The sequence below is a fragment of the Cydia splendana genome, chromosome 7 (assembly GCF_910591565.1).
Source record: "Cydia splendana chromosome 7, ilCydSple1.2, whole genome shotgun sequence".
In the NCBI taxonomy this organism is placed as follows: domain Eukaryota; kingdom Metazoa; phylum Arthropoda; class Insecta; order Lepidoptera; family Tortricidae; genus Cydia; species Cydia splendana.
Window position 1 is genome coordinate 8,866,214 of NC_085966.1, and position 18,661 is coordinate 8,884,874.

Below are 18,661 nucleotides of genomic sequence, written 5' to 3' on the forward strand. Positions count from 1 at the left end.
AAATGACCAATAACATAATAATTTTGTAACGAATTCACCCGTATTATAAAAAAAAACTGACCCACCCTGAAGCTTGTAAACATTCATAGAGTGACTGACGAAACTGAGTTTGATTTTACACTTGTAATTGATAATTTTGAGAAACGCTTTTCATTACTACTTGTATTATTATACGCTTGTATATTCCGAAAACACAAGTCAGCCATTTTATTTTCCTCTTATTAAGATTATGATGCATAACAGTGACATTGACATTAAGATAACATTTATAATGGCCATTGCATTTCCTTTTTGCATAGTAAACAAACCTATTTTCTAACTTTAGACAGCCGCCTTGTAGCACTTGTAGTAATCATTCCTACGAGAAACAGAATTAAAACACACTTGTACAATGAAATTTTAAATGTAAGCTTGTAGACTTGTGAACTGTAACATACGAGAAATAGGCCCCAGCTCTCTGTCTATAACTTTGTGTCAGAGATCAAATCAATTTTAACGTGAAAGAAATACGGTTGACAATAACAATATAATCAAGCATACAATTTATTGGAATGGCTGGCGCCTATATTGAATTATGTGACTTATGCGTTAGCGTTTGACGTAAGAGTTAGATAGTTCGGAAAATACGGGTTTTTGCCCGAATGATCATTGCGACGCGACATTTTTAATATAGGTACATGTATACATATGTATACAATGTATGTGGAACAAATAAATATCCTCTGACTAAAGTTCGATATCAGACATTTAGAAAACCAGATACGTTATGCCTCTTCTTCTCAAGGCTGGTACGCATTAATTATATACAAACTGTATTATTCTTTTAGAATTCACCAGAATTTGAAACTAATCGTACACTGAGAATTTATACATCAAAAGTTACTTGAGTCTTTTGATTAGAAAAAAGCTAAATATTGTATTAAAAACTGAGCCAAGCTTCGATTGAAACAGAGGCCACTGCAGCGCACACTAACTAAGCACAAAAGTAAAACATGGCGAGGTGACACCAACACCATTAAGCACAGTGTAAAAAGTAACAGTGGACAGACGCCTTTGATCTTTGCGTAAATGGCGACGCCGCACAAGTACTTTTACGTACACAATTGCCCAACACAAAACACGCTAGCCCTGTAAGTAGTACCGAGCTACTAACAATGGCGATGTATGCAGCTCGGGTGCTCGCGACTCACTCCGCGCCCCTCGCACCCCGCACGATTGCCCTGTCTAGACGGCTTCGTCGAATGACTGTATTGTTTTATAGACTGTGCCATGGTATAATAATATACTCCGCCTGGTACTCTATTCCGAGATTCGCGTATGACCTAACTGACACGGGCCTACGTCATCATGCTGTTTACAGGTTCTCAAACTTTAAAATGTGGGAGAATTTTAACCAACGGTGAAAATTATTTTAACGGCATTAATTTTAAGTTATTTATGTAGAAACATAGTAAAATAAAACAAATCTAATGTATTAAATTAAACTTTATTTATCTATACAAGACAAACGTTTGAAAAACTAATTCACAGTTACACATTAATTACCAAGCTTACGACGTGAAAAGTTTGGAAAACACTGCGACTGCTGACACTGAGCGAGAAGGAAATAACAATTAACACGCGTTCGACAAGGATGACGGTCAGGGCATGAAGTTATCTAGATCCGAATTGTCAAATGTGACAGCGCTATCCTGTTTTGCCAGTAATGTAAACAGAATTACCCGAACGTCTGAAATTTCTTTCGTGAATCGGAAGATATTGCTAACGAATAATTAAAAATGACGAGTTATTGTAAAATTTAAGATAAAATACATATAAATGAAAATTATAATATTATAAAGAAATATTTTAACTTATTAACCATAGGTATAAGGTACCCATGTAACATGTTATGTTGAAATAAAGTGGCAATGTTATTGTGACGTAGGCCCGTGTCACTCTGGGAATAGAAGACCATGTTTTATTAGACCATGGACTGTGCCATCACTACACCTTATAAAAAAGTCCCCCGCCGCGTCTGTCTGCTTGTGAGTATGATATGTTCGCGATAAACTCAAAAACTACTGAACGGATTTTCATGCAGTTTTCACCTATCAATAGTGATTCTTGAGGAAGGTTTAGGTGTATAATTTGCTAACCCGTGCGAAGCCGTGACGGGTCGCTAAGTAAGTGACTAAAAGACTTACCGACTGTCGTATACCGCACGAACGTCTCTTGGTTATCCATCATGGCGTCCACAGCTTGCTTCTCGCAGTACAGCGCGGTTATTATAGCTATGCTTGGCTGGCGCGATGAACATAACTTTGGCATTTGTTTCACCACCTACAGACAGAAATACAGTGAATTGGGAGAATAATTTATTATGCGGATTATATGCCTACAACCAAAAAGAATAGATAGTATAGAGGGGTCCTGTCATTGTAAATTTTGTAGTCACTGTAAATTTACTGCCATCTATCGACACACGACTAAAACTCAAAATGAAAACGCATAAAGTTATCAAATAATGTATATATATGGATAAATGATTTTATTATTTTTATATCATGTTGATCCATGTTCATTCACTGATATCTATGTGTTAAAATTGTTAAATATGAAACGGTGTCGTCACGCCATCTAGCTGAGGATAGGCTAAAGGTGTGTGCGACATCTATTCGAGAATGACTTTTACTTGAATTCCGAGGCACGTTTTTTCCTTAGACTTTATACGTCTTATACGAAGTTATATATGTCTTGGCTACAACGAAGGTAAGCCTTGAAAATGCCTACTGAACTATATAGTGACGTATACACTCACAGTGACGTACAAACGATATCGTTTGTACGTCACTGTGAGTGAGGTGTTCAAAATCACCAATACATACTGTTAATGCTTATAATAATAATGTTGTATTGAGAGTTGCACCTCGCCCGCTTAGTGACTTCGGCGTTGACTGTACAAATACCGACCTTACTGTCTAGGCAGGAAGATTCAATTCCTGAGGATAATTTTGTAAAATATACAGGGTAAAGGTTCATTATCATCATCATTCTGTCCTGGCCAGGGCAACTGGATTTGTACTGGTAAGTATGAGCGTTCATGAGCTCTCAGGTAGCTGACGTAGCCTAATTTAACAGTAAATACACCCACACCAGGCGTGGCTCACTCCGCGATTTCGCCGCTTTGCAACAGGTAGCTACAAGAGTACAAGTACATCTGTTCCACACCAATTTTGGTGGCTAGCCATAAGCCGCGCGTGGCGCTGTCGCCACCTAGCGGCCATATCAGTCCTGATCGTAACAGACGCGTTTTGTTAGAGAGTGAGTCTTCTGTACCTAGTACTATTATTTATTCTGTGCCCACACTCACTACAGGTCAGCACCCCTGTGACTAAATTGTAGTTTATGACCGCAGGCATAGACAAATATGTAAACTCAGAGTACTCACTCTATACATAGATAAAAACCCATTTATGATAAGTTTTAAGCGAGCTTTGCGAATACTTATTTGTATTGAGATCTAAGCTTAAGTATTTCGTTTTAACCGAGTTTTAAAGTTATTAATTATACTGTTTACCATACCTCCCATAGAACTTATTGTTATTATACTCTGTATATTTAGGTATTTAAAAAAATGGCTCCTTAAGCCACTTGAGGGTAGATGAAAACATAAACACAATAATGTAGGTTAAAGTCAGGTCGTTCAGTGACTGATCCAGGCGGTTTTGTTTTTGGTTGGTTAACCAATAAATGTTACAACTACCCGAAAATCTACAAATTGATTGTTTACCTTTATTTAAATACCTAAAGATACAAAGTAAGTAAGGAAACTGATGTACGGAGTAGGCACTCTAAGCTTACTTATACTTGGTCAAGCAAATCTTGTCAGTAGCAAAAGGCGGCAAATTTCAAAAATCGCGGGTTTAGATACACTGTTTTCGAATAATTCCAAAATCGCGTGTCATCTGTGTTTTATCTGTGGAATGTGGATCGTGATCGTGAATGACAGCCATCTTGTTTGTTTACATTCTGAATCGTTGCTATTTCAAGAGAAATTTCTGCTGTCACCATTAAATACCAATATATTAAATAAGATTGTGCATGAACTTAAGCAAAGTCAAGGTGTCTACAATGTACAATCAAGCTCGTTGATGGTAAATATTTGTAAAATTTGAGGTTATGACAATGACATATTTTGGTTCGATGACCATTGCTGCTTTTCTTAGCGCAATATAGCTCTTTTGAGTGTTAATTGCCCTACTTCACTTTGCTGTACATTGCTACTAAATACTTTACTACAGTAAAGGGCCATAAAGTTTGCACATCGGAATTTCGGCTTCGTAGAGCGTTGTCTCTTTCATTCTCGTTGCCTCCAATATTCTCTTTCTAAATACCGATGTGCAAACTTTATGGCCCTTTACTGTACTAACTTTGCTTGACAGACTATATCTCTCTATGCCGCTATTAATGGTTACCTGTGTGTCAACGCTGTGCTGCCGAATGTATAGTCCGTCCGACATGGCCCGTGTGAGACCCTTTTCTTCTAGCGCCTCCAGGGCATCTTTTACTTCTGTTTTCGACCATTTTCCTGCCCTGTAGAAAACAAAATGTTGAAGTATCTACTCAACTGAACACGTCATACAAATCCTAATAAAGTCCATTTATTGATAAGTATTTTGCATTTCAACACAAATACCGATTATAGTAATACCACCAGCGACATCTAGTAGGGTTAATTAATATCACGAACGCAACGCGATCACAAATGCATTAACAGGAAAACTCAATTTAAAGCGTCCTGCCCTCAACAGATGGCGTACTTTCTAAATTACCGATTTACTTGTTTTTGTACTGCCCACCCTACTTCCAAAGACATATGTAACTTCGTATAACATGAATTCAGTCTAAGGAAAAAACGTGCCTCGGAAATCAAGAAAAAGCCATTCTCGGATAGATGGCGCACACACCTTTGACCTATGGTCGGCTAGATGGCGTGACGACACCGTTTCATATTTAACAATTTTAACACATAGATATCAGTGAATGAACATGGGTCAAAATAATATAAAAATAATAAAATCATTTATCCATATATGTATATACATTTTTTGATAATTTTATACGTTTTCATTTTGAGTTTTAGTCGTGTGTCGATAGATGGCAGTAAATTTACTGTGACTACAAAAGTGACTATGACAGGACCCCTCTATACTGTCTATTCTCTTTGCTACTTCCCATGCCACTCTTCGAGTATGTGGCCGGGGTAATATAGATGGCGCTGTAATTCATAAATATCCAACAACTTACGTGATGAAATCATCCACGGTCAACGGGTTCGGGTAAGCATTCTCGATCATATCCAGTACTCTCTGTTCAGATATTACTGGAGTTTGGTTTGCTGCACTTTCTTCAATAAACGCTGAAAGATATATTATACATTAGTTACTATAAAAACAAGTACTTAATTAAGTATAGGTTGATACACAAGAGCTGGCGCGAAATTTCAACTGTACTGTAGAAATTCTTATATAAAATTCGTGCCATTTTCGTCAGTCGACCTATAGTACAGTGTAATGCATAATTGTTTTCCATCGTATTTTCTCGGTAACGTTCGTATTTGTCATGCTAGTTCAGTCAATGTCAGTACTTTTTTTGTACCGAGACTTACTATATTCAGTCAGACTGAAATAGCAAAACGCTTTCGTAAGTTCCCGTGAAAATACGATGGAAAATAAGTATGCACTACATCTCTAAGACGTTCGCGGTTTTCAAGTTGCGATTGGGACCTCCGGGTCGTGGGTAAGCCTTTGCTGCACAAATGAGTATCTTGGAATTTAAGTAAGAAATATCTTGCTATTCGGTGAAAGAAAACATCACGAGGAAACCGAGTTAATCCCAATTACAATCAATCAAAAATAATCCCATTAGGTAACGATGTGGGTTTCGTTAAATATAGGTCCTGTGCCAAATCGTGGGATTAGGTTATTCCGATATAAATACCGAGAAAGCGCTGAAGACTCCTCAAGGAGGACACCTAGCGTTGCGCTGAACATGGCGTATCAAGAACAGTAACATCAAAAATAACGTCAGTGACAACAATCATCTCATCAGACTACGGTAGAAAGTATCCTGCGCAACGGTACGTATAATAAATAACCTATTTTATACTTATTCTTATAGTGCACATGATCTCTGTTATGTGAGTGAAAATAAGACAGCCCTTTTAAGGCTTTACTAACTTAACCTCTTAAGACTTATCATATAAAGTTTTAAAATTTTTAATTTGAACCTTATTCAATAAGTAAATTAGAACGAATTTAGTTTGTTTTAAAAAGCAATGAAACAAAAGAAATGCTAGGTAGTTTATTTGGTTCATGGAAGGTTCAAATTAGATTGCACGAATATGTACATTGTAATGTACATTTAGTCTCAGGAGGTTAAAACGGTCCTAGAACTAACTCTAATTACATCGATCGAATGGTAGTAGGTATCACGTTATTTCGTTAATGTTATAACGGTTATTCTGCTAAAAGGTGGCTACAATGCGTAATACATATATTTAAGGTGTTTTACATAGGCAGCTATACAGCATACGAGCTTATGTATAATTACTGTTATATGACCATGCAGTGTCATTTGCTGCGCGCACATGCATGTTTACATATTTATGGTTGCAGCTGTATATAGTAGGTATATTTGTACATTCGTCAGCAGATAATTACAAGCGGCCAAGGTGCCCAAAATAGCTGAACATACACTCTGACATCTCCACAATAAATAAATAAATAATATAGGACAATCTTACACAATAGAAGCGTGTAGAAATATCTGTGAACACTTTGGCCGCTGCGGTATATTTGATGACGAATGTACAATGAACGGTATTAGCTATTAGGCTATTACGATTACGTATGGGTCACTAATTAACATAAGATATAAAGGTCTAATAGCACATGCTACATTAATTAAATTAACTAAGAAATATAAGTAAATATATCTCATAATCATGTCAACAGAGGAACATGCTTGCACTCAAAGAAAAGAAAATAATTGTATACATACAGCCATTATAATAGACGTAAGTATATGTCTTACTTGAAATAACGCCATTGGATTCTGTACGATAAATAACAAAAAAAAGTTATAATAAATATATGTAGCGATAGAAGTATACTTACAGTAATTATAGCATAAGCCATCCACCACCCAATACCTTTTATTTTTGAAGTGAAAACTTCTTTAGCGGCGCTGTGCACTTTTTGTGATGGGGAAAAAATGTTAAACTCGCGACAGGTCACGTGACCGTAAGATTCGTAAGACGGATACGTGACCTGATCGAAAAACTGTTACAATGTCATTGAGTTTTCACTTCTGCCGGCACTCCCGGAGTGCAACCCGTTGTTTTTTTATCAGTGATTTATATTATTTATTTAAATAAGAACTTAAATTCAGGAATCATGACATACCTACGTACAGAAACTGAGCTTGTAAACTGAATATATACCGAGATGAGTAACTACTCATCTCGACTACAGGACATAGAAATAATATTGGTCTACAAATTATTAACGGCTTCGCTGCGAAGTGTTCTAACTGCATCCGTTTTGGTCATAAACAATCAACTGTCACGAAGATGATGCAATGAACTCGTAAATTTTATACTGGTGCCCTATTTTTAAAACCGCACTATAAACTCTCTTGACCTACTTCTATACTAGAGCGTTAAAACTATTCAAACTAAAAGGTCGTATCTGCATGATGGCTAGTGGCTATTACAGTGGCTATACTTATTTCTAATTTAGGAGGTTTGATAGTGAATATATTAATAGCATAAGTTTTTTAAACGGTCTGGAAGGTATGCTCTTTTCAGTCAGTTTGAAGATTTCGCCCGCTATGATTAATGTTGGATGTACTTATAATACAGTAAAATTATACATTTTGCGTTTGCGTCAAATCCGGTAGTTCTGATTTTTTGCAGGCTTGTTTATGATGTTGGCCCAATGAATAATCCAAGTTTGTGACCTCGAGCGCCGAACGCAACTTTGTCAAAAATCTAATAAACCGCAATTTTTTTAGATTTGGGCGATTATAACCCTGAAGTACTAGTTCTTGATAGTAACTTCCTAGGGCGTTTTTAAAGTAGACTAAATTTGCTACAATAAGACACTAGAATTGTCTCTGTACATCTAATATTTTCCGAGATAGAGCCTTTCAAAATTTTATAATTTTACGTCAGTTCTTAGCTATAATATAAGGGTTAGGTTGGTAATTTATATGGAATTCATCACCGCCACGTTGTACAAAATATTTATTTTCCTTAAAAAAAATATTTTTAAAATAGGCACTCATACATTTTTTTATGGAAAATATATATTTTGTAGAACGTGCGGGTGATGAATTCCATATAAATGACCAACCTAACCCTTATATTATAGCTAAGAACTGACGTAAAATTATAAAATTTTGAAAGGCTTTATCTCGGAAAATATTAGATGTACTTATTGTAGCAAATTTAGTCTACTTTAAAAACGTCCTAGGAAGTGACTACCAAAAACTAGTACTTTAGGGTTATAATCGCCCAAATCTAAAAAAAATTGCGGTTTATTCGATTTTTGACAAAGTTGTGTTCGGCGCTCGAAGTCACAAACTTGGATTATTCATTGGGCCAACATCATAAACAAGTCTGCAAAAAATCAGAACTACCGGATTTGACGCAAAAGAGCCAGGTTACAAAATTCGACAAAGTTACTGGATTATTACCAAAAAACATGATAAACGTACTTTTAGTGAGGTATTAGACAAAGAATCAAATCAAAATGAAGAATCAAAGAGTCCGCATTTACTTAATTTAACCATTTTTTTTAAATATAAAAGTTCTACTAGCTATACCTGGTAAAGATAAGATCATTTATTCATTTAAAACTTATGCTAATATTAACGTATTAATCAAAAGATTTACCCAAATTACCTCTCGTTTCAGACTCTTATTTTCACGAAATTATAGCCGGAAGGTATTAAAAGAGCCATTAAGAATACACTTCCGGAACTAACATCCCGTTGATGCCCCATTAACCTGATTCATTCATTCATTTACTATTTCGGCACGTTTCTGTAGAAACCAATTAGCGGTAGAAACTTATGTTGTTTATTTACACTTTGATTATAGTACTCGGACTCTATGCTAATTACCTTGGAGGAATTATTAAATGAAGTTTTAATGTTTTAGTTTTTTTTTTTCTATAAGTATCATCACAAAATAAATAATACATAGTTATCTATAATACTGGTGGAACAACTTACATTATAAAAATATGTACGCCGCGCTCTGTGCGGGACTCATAACTCATAAGTTAATTGACAAAGGCTCTCGGCGGAATAGATGCTCTTAGAATGCGGCGGATAGAATGATTTAAAACTCTAAATCCTGTTTTTACTATGTTTTGGACATTGCTTAAGGGCCACCCCACACTAGCGTCTTTTGAGCGTCGGCGTCTAAACAGCGCTATGGAAAATGGAGTCGCTGCGTAGTTGCGCCAACGTTGCGTCGAGCAGCAGACATAGAGCTGACTAATCGCCAACGCTCGGGAGACGCTATTGTGCGTTGGCTCAAAGGCGTAGAAGACATCGAAAATGTTCAAGATACAATATAACATACCTGGAGGCGGAGTTCCCGTTCCTTCTTGTCGTAACTCTATCTCTAAAATCTTTAATTGTAGGTATTTGTGTTGCATAAGCTTTATTATCTTCTTAATGAATCCCACGTAATCTGTAATGAAAAAAAAAACAGGTTTAAAACCACTTATCTTTTAATTGTCATCCGTCATCGATGTCGTCATCGCTAATGATAATAACAATGGGTTGTACCATGACCAAAGTAGAATACGTAAGAGCCGGTCGGTACAGACGGACTGCAACCCGACTGCACCTTGTATGGGAACTGCACGCCTAAATTTCTGTTGGAATTTCAGATAAAATGGTCCTTATTGAACTTGAAGTATAAGGACCGTTCTGTGATGGAAAGCCACATATGTACTTCTACAAGGGAGTTAAAGTACTTACTTTGAACTACCTGCTTACAGGTAGTTCACGAATCGTCCAGTGAAGTGGAGAATCAGTTAAGGTAATGGATCAGCCTCTTTTTAGGAAGAAGAGCAAATGCTATTATGAAACGTAGTCGAGAAAATACTTCTCGACTACACTCTAATAACAGTTCCATGTAACCCTCGGGGAGCCTTCCGGACTGACCCCCTGTGTATCATGGGGTTACTCGTTGGGCGTTATTTATGTTTTCCGCCTTCCCGCAAACCCTACTATTTGGCTATAATATGGGCTGTAAAAATTTGAACTATATATATACCTTTTGGGAAGTCTTGCGGGCTGACAAGCTCCCTGAAGAAGGCCTGCGCCTCGTGCGACCGCTCGCCGGGCGTCATTTGCGGCTTGAATCAGAATCTGAGCGGTGCGCGCCTCCTTAGTGTGAGAGCCGTTTGCGGGTGACACTAAGGTACACTAACCGGAGAGTTTGGGTTGTAGGTATTGTAAGGGAGAGTTGTATTGTAGTACATACCTTTTGGGAAGTCTTGCGGGCTGACCAGCTCCCTGAAGAAGGCCTGCGCCTCGTGCGGCCGCTCGCCGGGCGTCATTTGCGGTTTGAACCAGAATCTGAGCGCGCGCGCCTCCCGAGTGTGAGAGCCGTTTGCGGCTGACACTAGGTACACTCGGAATTCGAGTTGCGCGTGACATGGCTCTGTTACGCCGTTTTCTGGAATATTGAGAAATAATTGAAAAAAAAAACTAAACAATGAAATAATTCGTTAGGATTTTCATGGACATAAGAAGGCCCCAATTAACTCGAGATACCTAGGGGCTATTCATAAATTACGTCATTTCAAATTAGGGCGGGGGGGTCTGGACTTCGGATGACGGTAGCACGACGTAGGAGGAAACGGGGTCATTCGAAGCATGATTTTTGGATGATTGTCAAAAATCGATGACGTAATTTATGGACAGCCCCCTACGGTCAAAGGTTGTCAATATTTTGTATTGTCGATATCTACGTTTAAATATTGAAAACGCTGCCTATTCTGAATTATCTAACCCTGTAAACCTAAAGCGCATATTGACAACTTACAATTACAGACTTTATCTAAACTAAACCTATTCATTACTTAATCCATCGTTAGTGGTTTTATCCAAAATTCTCTCGCTCTAAACAAAATTGTTGTGAAAAAAAAGGGTCGTTGTACATGGGTGGATTTCATCACAAAAAATTTCACCATACAAAAAAATTTTTTTTTTAATGTTTAATTTAACACGATTCTAGCTGGGTAAAGTAATAGGGGGCTGTATATTGAGGATATTTATGGTATTTATACAATCATTTGTGGCTTATATATGAAGTTATCGCTTTCGGAAAATAAAAACGCAAGATGGTGATGACAACCATGGTATGGTAATGACTCTTTCATGGACGGTGATGATACTGCATGTACGGTAATGACGATTTGCGAACTAATTTATATATGTATTAAAAACGTATTAAAAAAACAACAACTTTTTTGAATTGTAAGGCTTTAGAACTTTAATAAACATTACAAATAACATGTTTTTAAACATAAGGCTAGCTACAAAAATTATTTTTAGAAAATTATAAAAAATACATTTACTCATATAAATAAATATATAACAAGTATTTTTTTTTCCATAATTTTAAATAATTTATATTCCGAAATAGGCAATTTATGTATTCAATTATATTTTTGGGTTTTTACAATGTTAAATCATATTAACAATATTGTACTCTTATTATCAGTTTAAACCCGCATCTTCTTTTATCTACTGCATAACTTGGTATTTATATCATATTATAAAATTGCTGGCTTACCAATGAGCTTACTTTTTATGATATATTACTTTTTGTTTGATAATTTGATTCATTGCATAAGTTTGTATTTTTGTTGTTTTATAAATTAACTTTAAAAATAGCTATAATGTTTTAAATTCAGATATATTTTGTTTAATAGCTAAACATTTATATATAATCAGTGTTTTATAAGTTGCAAGACCCCTACTTGTAATGCATGTCATAAGTTACAAAATGTTAGGTATTGGGTCCGGTGACTACCCAAATTACCCAATGGTATAATTATTAATTGCTGTAATTATATACGTCAATTAATATAATATTATCAAAAAACATAAGGCCATTACGATAGTGAGCCAGTACCGTAGCCTATGGTCGCTTAAAACTTAATATATGTTGCTTGTTTTAACACGACTAACATGCAATTACAGACTCTAAGTTGCACGATTTACATTATTAGATTATAAAAAATAATAATTTGTATGTTCTAAGTTCTAAGTGACCTAAATTTTGCCTACTTCAGTCAAAATGTTATTTAAAACCTAACCATACTCTAGTGTGAAAGAAATAGTCATATCTTCTTCTACATTTATTCTACATTTATAAGGTAGACATTATATAGTGTTAGAAGACATAGAGAACATTTTTCAAACATACAGCTTAATTTCGTAATGAAATATAGCAAAATAACTAGAAAAGTGTCTGAGAACCGTCATCACCATACACATGAAATCATCACCGGTCGTCATTTTTTCCCGGTGATGATGGGTATGGTGTTGACGATTTGAGAGTTTCTTGTTTTTATTTCTAGAATACGAATAATAGTAGTTAATGTCTATGCTATACAATAAACTTCATGTATTTTGCCATTCATTTCAGTAATCACTTTTAATATATCATTTGTAACTTTTTTAAACCAAAGCATAACGGTCATGATGCTCTGTTGTGACAAACTACGTTTTACAAATTTGTTCGTTTATAGTGAAATCATTTTTTGCATTTTATACTAAAGTGAAAAATAGGGCAAGGACCTTTAGCGGTATTTCGTTGGTCCTACACGGAGATAAGCTCACATTGACATTACCATGACGGTGTTGACGAATATTCGACACAATATTTAAAAAAAATTTAGATGTACTTTCTCGGTGAAAGAATTATTGCATATTTTTTCATGTTACAAACAACAACATGGAAAAGATAAACGTAAAAGAAAAATCGCAATCGTACGATAGGTATGCTATAATTTTCACTGCAAACAAAAAAGTTCAGATTTTTCCGGTAGACGGTGATGATTTTAGACACATAAAACATTTTATATAAAAAAAAACTATTAAGTTATTGGAGATGGTAATTGAAGGAACATGAAGATAATAGTTCTTAAAAACATATCGTCGTTGAGAATGCCAAATCCGTTATGTGCACGATTTTTGATTGACAAATAGTTACCTAGCAACAAAATACATAAGGTATTAATTAATTTGAATAAAATCGCGCACATACCGTATTTGGCATTCTCAACGACGATATAAAAAAGTTGCAACTCGCACATCCTACTAGTTTTTTTTATAAAGACCGAACCATAAGTTTTCGCAGGATTTTGAAATCCACCCACATACGAAGAGGTGTGTCAACTTAAAAGCATTCCATAGAGTTAATATCTCTACCTAACATTAATGAGAAAGGTTTTGGATGCATTTTCACTGTGTGATACCTAAATTAGGTAAAGGGGCCCACTGGTTAACAGTCCGCCGGACGGTATCGGCCTGTCAGTTAGAACAAAATTTTGACAGTTCCGAACAACTTACAGGCCGATACCGTCCGGCGGACTGTTAATCAGTGGGCCCCTTTACGTCATGATAATGTGGTGAATTGGTGATGTAATGAAAAAATTACAAAAAAACATTTGTTAGGTAGATAATGCTAAAAAATATAATTTCTCATTCACTATACTTAAGAGCAATAAAAACACCACGGTGTTTCACTAGATATTATGTATAGGTACAAATAATTAAATTCTCTACATCCCATGAGCGCAAGATTGGACCATTACCTATATTAGGAAAAAAAACGAATGATATAATTTTATTTTATATACGGCAACTATAGGCGACTACGAGTCATTCGTACTCCTTACAGGGAGGTTATACACAATAGACACGCGATCTAAGGATTTCCTTTTTACAGCTAGTCGCTAAAACGTCACGACTTCCCCTGCCCAGAAAAACGGTTTTCCACCAGCGCAGCGGGCGGTAATTGCTAAATTACTTACACAACCAGAAAGCAATAAGTAAAGTGAATGCATATAATTCATACACAATCTCGACAATGATTCATATTTACGGCCCTGATTGACTGCTATTATGGTCAAGCACTGCAATTTTGTAATGCAACAATGACAAGTTCATTGCACGGTCACGACTAATAATAAGTACAGCTGCCATCAGATATATTAGAGCGGCCAAGGTGCCCAAAAATATCGGAACATGCACTTTAACGTCTTGATGCCTCTATTGCATTGTTCATATATTTGTGAACACCTTGGCCGCTCCGATGTGTGTGAGACTGTACTGTAAGATATGTATAAGTACCTACTTTACTCTCCTTGTTACAATGTAATAAGGTTCAAGTGTAAATATATGTAAGGTGTATTCGGGTAACTCCGACTATTTCAAAATGTCGACTAACTCCGAAAATCACCCATAATTCCATCTAGATACCATTTTTGGGATTACCCCAAATTATGAACTTTTCGGGGTTTTCTCGAATACGACTTTCTATGTATAATAAGACTAGCCAGAGTCTGCATTAAACTTCTTCCGCGTATATCGCTATTCTGCACCCTTTTCCCGTACCTATGTAAGTATGTACTCTCGTACTAAATTGCGATCGAAATTGGATCTCCTTAGTGGTTAAAATCCGGGATAATAATCAACATATCCTTTTTCAGGTTAATAGACTATTTGTGTTATAAATTTGATCGAAATCCGTTCAATAGTTTTTGCGTGACGAAGGAATGAACAAGCAAATATACAAACTTTCACATTTGTAATATAATATTAATAGAATGTCAACTGGACATATGCAATTTTAAGTCATATTACATGGACCGTATGGTATAAAATGTCAACCATTTATTACTAATGCATGTACGTTATCTAGTGTCTAAGAATACTTAAAGAAGTCATTGAACGTAGGTAATTAGAGATAATTACACATCTGCCGAGTGCCGTGTAACGCCGGCGGCAGATCTATCTGCGCGGATGACCATATCAAAAATTACTGTCTGACCGACCCCGAGGATTTTAGTTTTTAATGCCAAAACCTGCTGTAAGGCTGTAACCGACACTACCGAAAATACAGTTTCGGCGCGGCCGAAAGGTTCGTCAGTTTGTCGGCCGAAACCGAAACTTCGTCCGAAGCATGATTTTTATACCGAAACCTAACGAAACCGAAACTTCGGTCGGACATTATCAAATTATTCAGATTATTCTCCGTGAAAAATGTGTTACTTAACCATAAAAAATACATTGGTAAATTTTTGTAAAACGAAGAAAATAGCTTTATTATTAATGAGGTTAAACTGGCCCCATTTGCAGTCTCGTGGCCCATTAGGGGAACGCGCCTACTATTTGGACGGTCCTAATCTAGTCTAGTAATGGTATATTGTAGTCAAGGAGATACTTTTGTACCTACTCTACTTCACTCTAGAAAATAATGTTTTAGGTAGGTACCTATGTTGAAAATAAACACTAGCATATTAATTATCGAAAAACTGATAAGTTAATCACCTTTTGCATGATTGCCAACATTTTTTGGTGCCCTAATTAACAGAAAAAATCGTAATTTTTTTTTTGGTAATTATGTCTATTATCACATACAGATATTTTTCTAAAATCTACAATATTACCTACCTAATACATTACTTACATGTAGGTAACATAACTAACAAAAAAAATCCCAATAAGAGGCATGCATATATACATGTACCTACTTAAATCATGGTTAGATAGGTACATATCATTTTAATTTGTCAAAATATAAAATAAACTATATACAGACTCTAGCCTGACAGTGAATACCACATATTTAGTTCATAAAAGCACAAATCTAATTTAAGGAAACTCGCGAATGGCGAGAACGGAAGTTACAAGGTCAAAACATATGTTATCAACACAATGTCACAAAATAATTTTAGCTCTTGGGTTACGTTTTCCTTCTTTGTCTAACTCATTATGTAGTATGTTATTAGAAAAGGAAGGAGTTCATAAAATGATTGGTTAAATAGAAATAGCGCTGATGAAGTGTACCTATGCTAATTGTGTTTTAGATTAGTCATTTTTTAAACATAGCCTTTGGATTGAAACTTTAGTCATGGTGCATTGTTTATGTAACATATTATAGCATGTTTATTTCTATTTCTTGGATGTGGTATTTAGGTAATAAAATAAGTACACAGAAGAAATGTATTTGCTAGAAATAAGCTTTTCTAATATGAATTTTTAGTTGGATAAGAATCAAGTCAGAATATCTATTGTATTGTTTTTTTTTATGTTAAAAGAATTGTTATTGTTATGTAAACTTTTATTAAGTTCTTTTAGTAACTATATAAATTAACATATGGCATACAGGACAGGTCACAGGAAAAGAAAAATAACCCATGCTGCTTGCTAAAAGAGCAGTTTCATAACAGTTATAATATCATTAGAATATTTCCATGGCAACATAACCTTGACCCACTTCCCACAGAATATAATAGAGCATGTTTTAACTTATAAGAGTTATGAGTATTCAATCACTTACAATAATGAAGTACTAAATAGAAAATAGAAACAGTAAAGAAAAAGTCAGACAATAACATTGTTTTAAATACAATCTGCTGAATTTCCTGAATTTCATTGAATAATCATCTTTAATTCAGGAATTAAAAAAATCGTATTTTTTGCTTTAGAAATACAGATCAGTGGCACAGTGATGAAGAAACAGAGAGACCATGGCCTCTAGTGGCACAAGAAAGGGGGCAGAATAAAATAACTATGGCCTCAGGTAGGGAAACCCACAACATACTACACTATTGATTGAAGACCTGCCAGCGATCTACACAGGCGCCTATTATCAGGAAGGCAGAAAATCGTACAGAATGGAGAGCCTTGGTGCACAAAATAATGCCCTTTTTTTTTATTATAAACTGATTGGCGATGTGGTTGCGACCCTCAAGAGGAATCGAGGAAGAAGAGACTATGGATATGAATACTATCAAAATGTACTCTTACCATAAACTTGTTCCTTGTTGATAATGATGCCAGTGTGGTCCCCTCCAGCGACATGTATCTTGTCACTGGCCTCCGCTTGCACCACCTTCCTCTCAACTACCAGAGTTGTGGATGTGGCCGTCTTGCACTTCGGGGTCATTATCACTTTTTCTTCTATATTGTCTGCCATTTTTTCTGTAGGATTTATTAATAGTAATTATTTCAGGGACACAAAGACACTTTTAAGAGTTATGTGACAAAAACCTGACTTATAATAATTTTTTGCTTGAAGCAAATGACAAAATAACAAAACTTTTCTGGGACAGGTTAGTTAATTTATTAAGCCTGTTCTTTATAGAGCCTATCAATTTGGACAGTAAATTAATAATGTACATTAGTATAATTAAACACACCCACCCACTTGCCACTACAATTGAATTAAATTATAGAATGGTTTCATGCCATATCAAAATTTAAACAGGTATGTCAACAAAGAGATCACTTTTCGTTGCTTTTCGTATAAGAATAATAATCACAAAATCCGTGACCATCGCTCGTTCCCGCCTCAATAAGACACCGATGACTCACTTCTTTCTTTAATTTGTGACGAGTGGCACAGAGTTGCACCGGCACCGTACAACTAAAAGATGTAGGAGGTCACTGATACTAAGCTATGATTATAAGGCAGGACTATCGAGCGAAGTATTACAAGGCGAGCCTGTTTTGATACAAATTAGGATCAAAAACAAAGCGAAACTAAAGTGCAATTAGAAATGAAATGATGTGATGTAATATGATACAAATGCATGCTTTAGTATTATTACCTGTTTATTTTTATCACTTCCGAGTTGAAAGAAAAACAAAATAAACAATCCTTTCTAATCAAAATCACGAGTAAAGGGTGCCACAACCTAACAATGCAATCTCTAATCTGACACTGTCAAGAGTGTCAAGTGTCAGTCAAGTCAATGATACTCATTTGACACTGATGACAGGAGTTTCCTTTATGAGGTGCGTTCAAAGTTCAAACCATTTCAAAGCACTTTTTCATTGTCACATCAATCTATAGTCTGTCAAACCAAATTTGTCAGTAAATAAGAATAAAAAACTATACTCATCCCTTTCTTTCGAGTGTTAGTCCTAGCGTAAGACAAAGACTGTATGATTCTCTCTGTCTATGTTTGTATATTTTTTTCTACAACATGCATTTTGGTTTCCTAGGAAAGCGGTGCTGTCCCATAGAAGGTAGGATCGTATAGAAGTGGTATACGCGTGCCTCCATGAGGGACAAAACATACGCAAATGCGACACTGTGATTGGTCGAATTCATTTGTTGCCCACCATAATCCATACTAAAAAACGGTGGGGAACAAATAAAATGTGAGACTGTGACAAGGACAAACAATAATAGCTCCTTCGCTGCTACTCCTACTGAAAGATACATAAGACTATCCTGTTCGGTCACTTCTCCCCACCCTCATGCCAGATCCAGTTTTAATAGTGGTAACAGACTATCGCACCGCACAATGACCTTGGTGCGGTGCGATAGTGTGTTACGGCCTTAATA

At 35.8% G+C, this 18,661-nt stretch overlaps 1 protein-coding gene across 4 annotated transcripts in view; it reads right to left on the reverse strand.

The window, feature by feature from the left end:
• Window positions 1-18,061, reverse strand: part of LOC134792084 (uncharacterized) — a 43,203-nt gene extending 25,142 nt beyond the window's left edge. Inside the window, exons 1-8 of one of the 4 annotated variants that reach the window (XM_063763223.1) lie at window positions 17,919-18,061; window positions 17,116-17,289; window positions 10,550-10,744; window positions 9,638-9,748; window positions 7,078-7,098; window positions 5,290-5,401; window positions 4,458-4,575; window positions 2,187-2,322 (exon numbers count right to left, since the gene is read on the reverse strand). In XM_063763223.1, the coding sequence (XP_063619293.1) occupies window positions 2,187-2,322; window positions 4,458-4,575; window positions 5,290-5,401; window positions 7,078-7,098; window positions 9,638-9,748; window positions 10,550-10,744; window positions 17,116-17,284 (862 nt within the window). In that variant the 5' untranslated portion in view covers window positions 17,285-17,289; window positions 17,919-18,061. Of the gene's footprint in view, window positions 1-2,186; window positions 2,323-4,457; window positions 4,576-5,289; window positions 5,402-7,077; window positions 7,099-9,637; window positions 9,749-10,339; window positions 10,483-10,549; window positions 10,745-17,115; window positions 17,290-17,918 lie in introns of those variants that run through there. The other 3 variants (XM_063763225.1, XM_063763226.1, XM_063763227.1) reach the window with 3 other exon arrangements.
• Window positions 18,062-18,661: the final 600 nt, after the last annotated feature.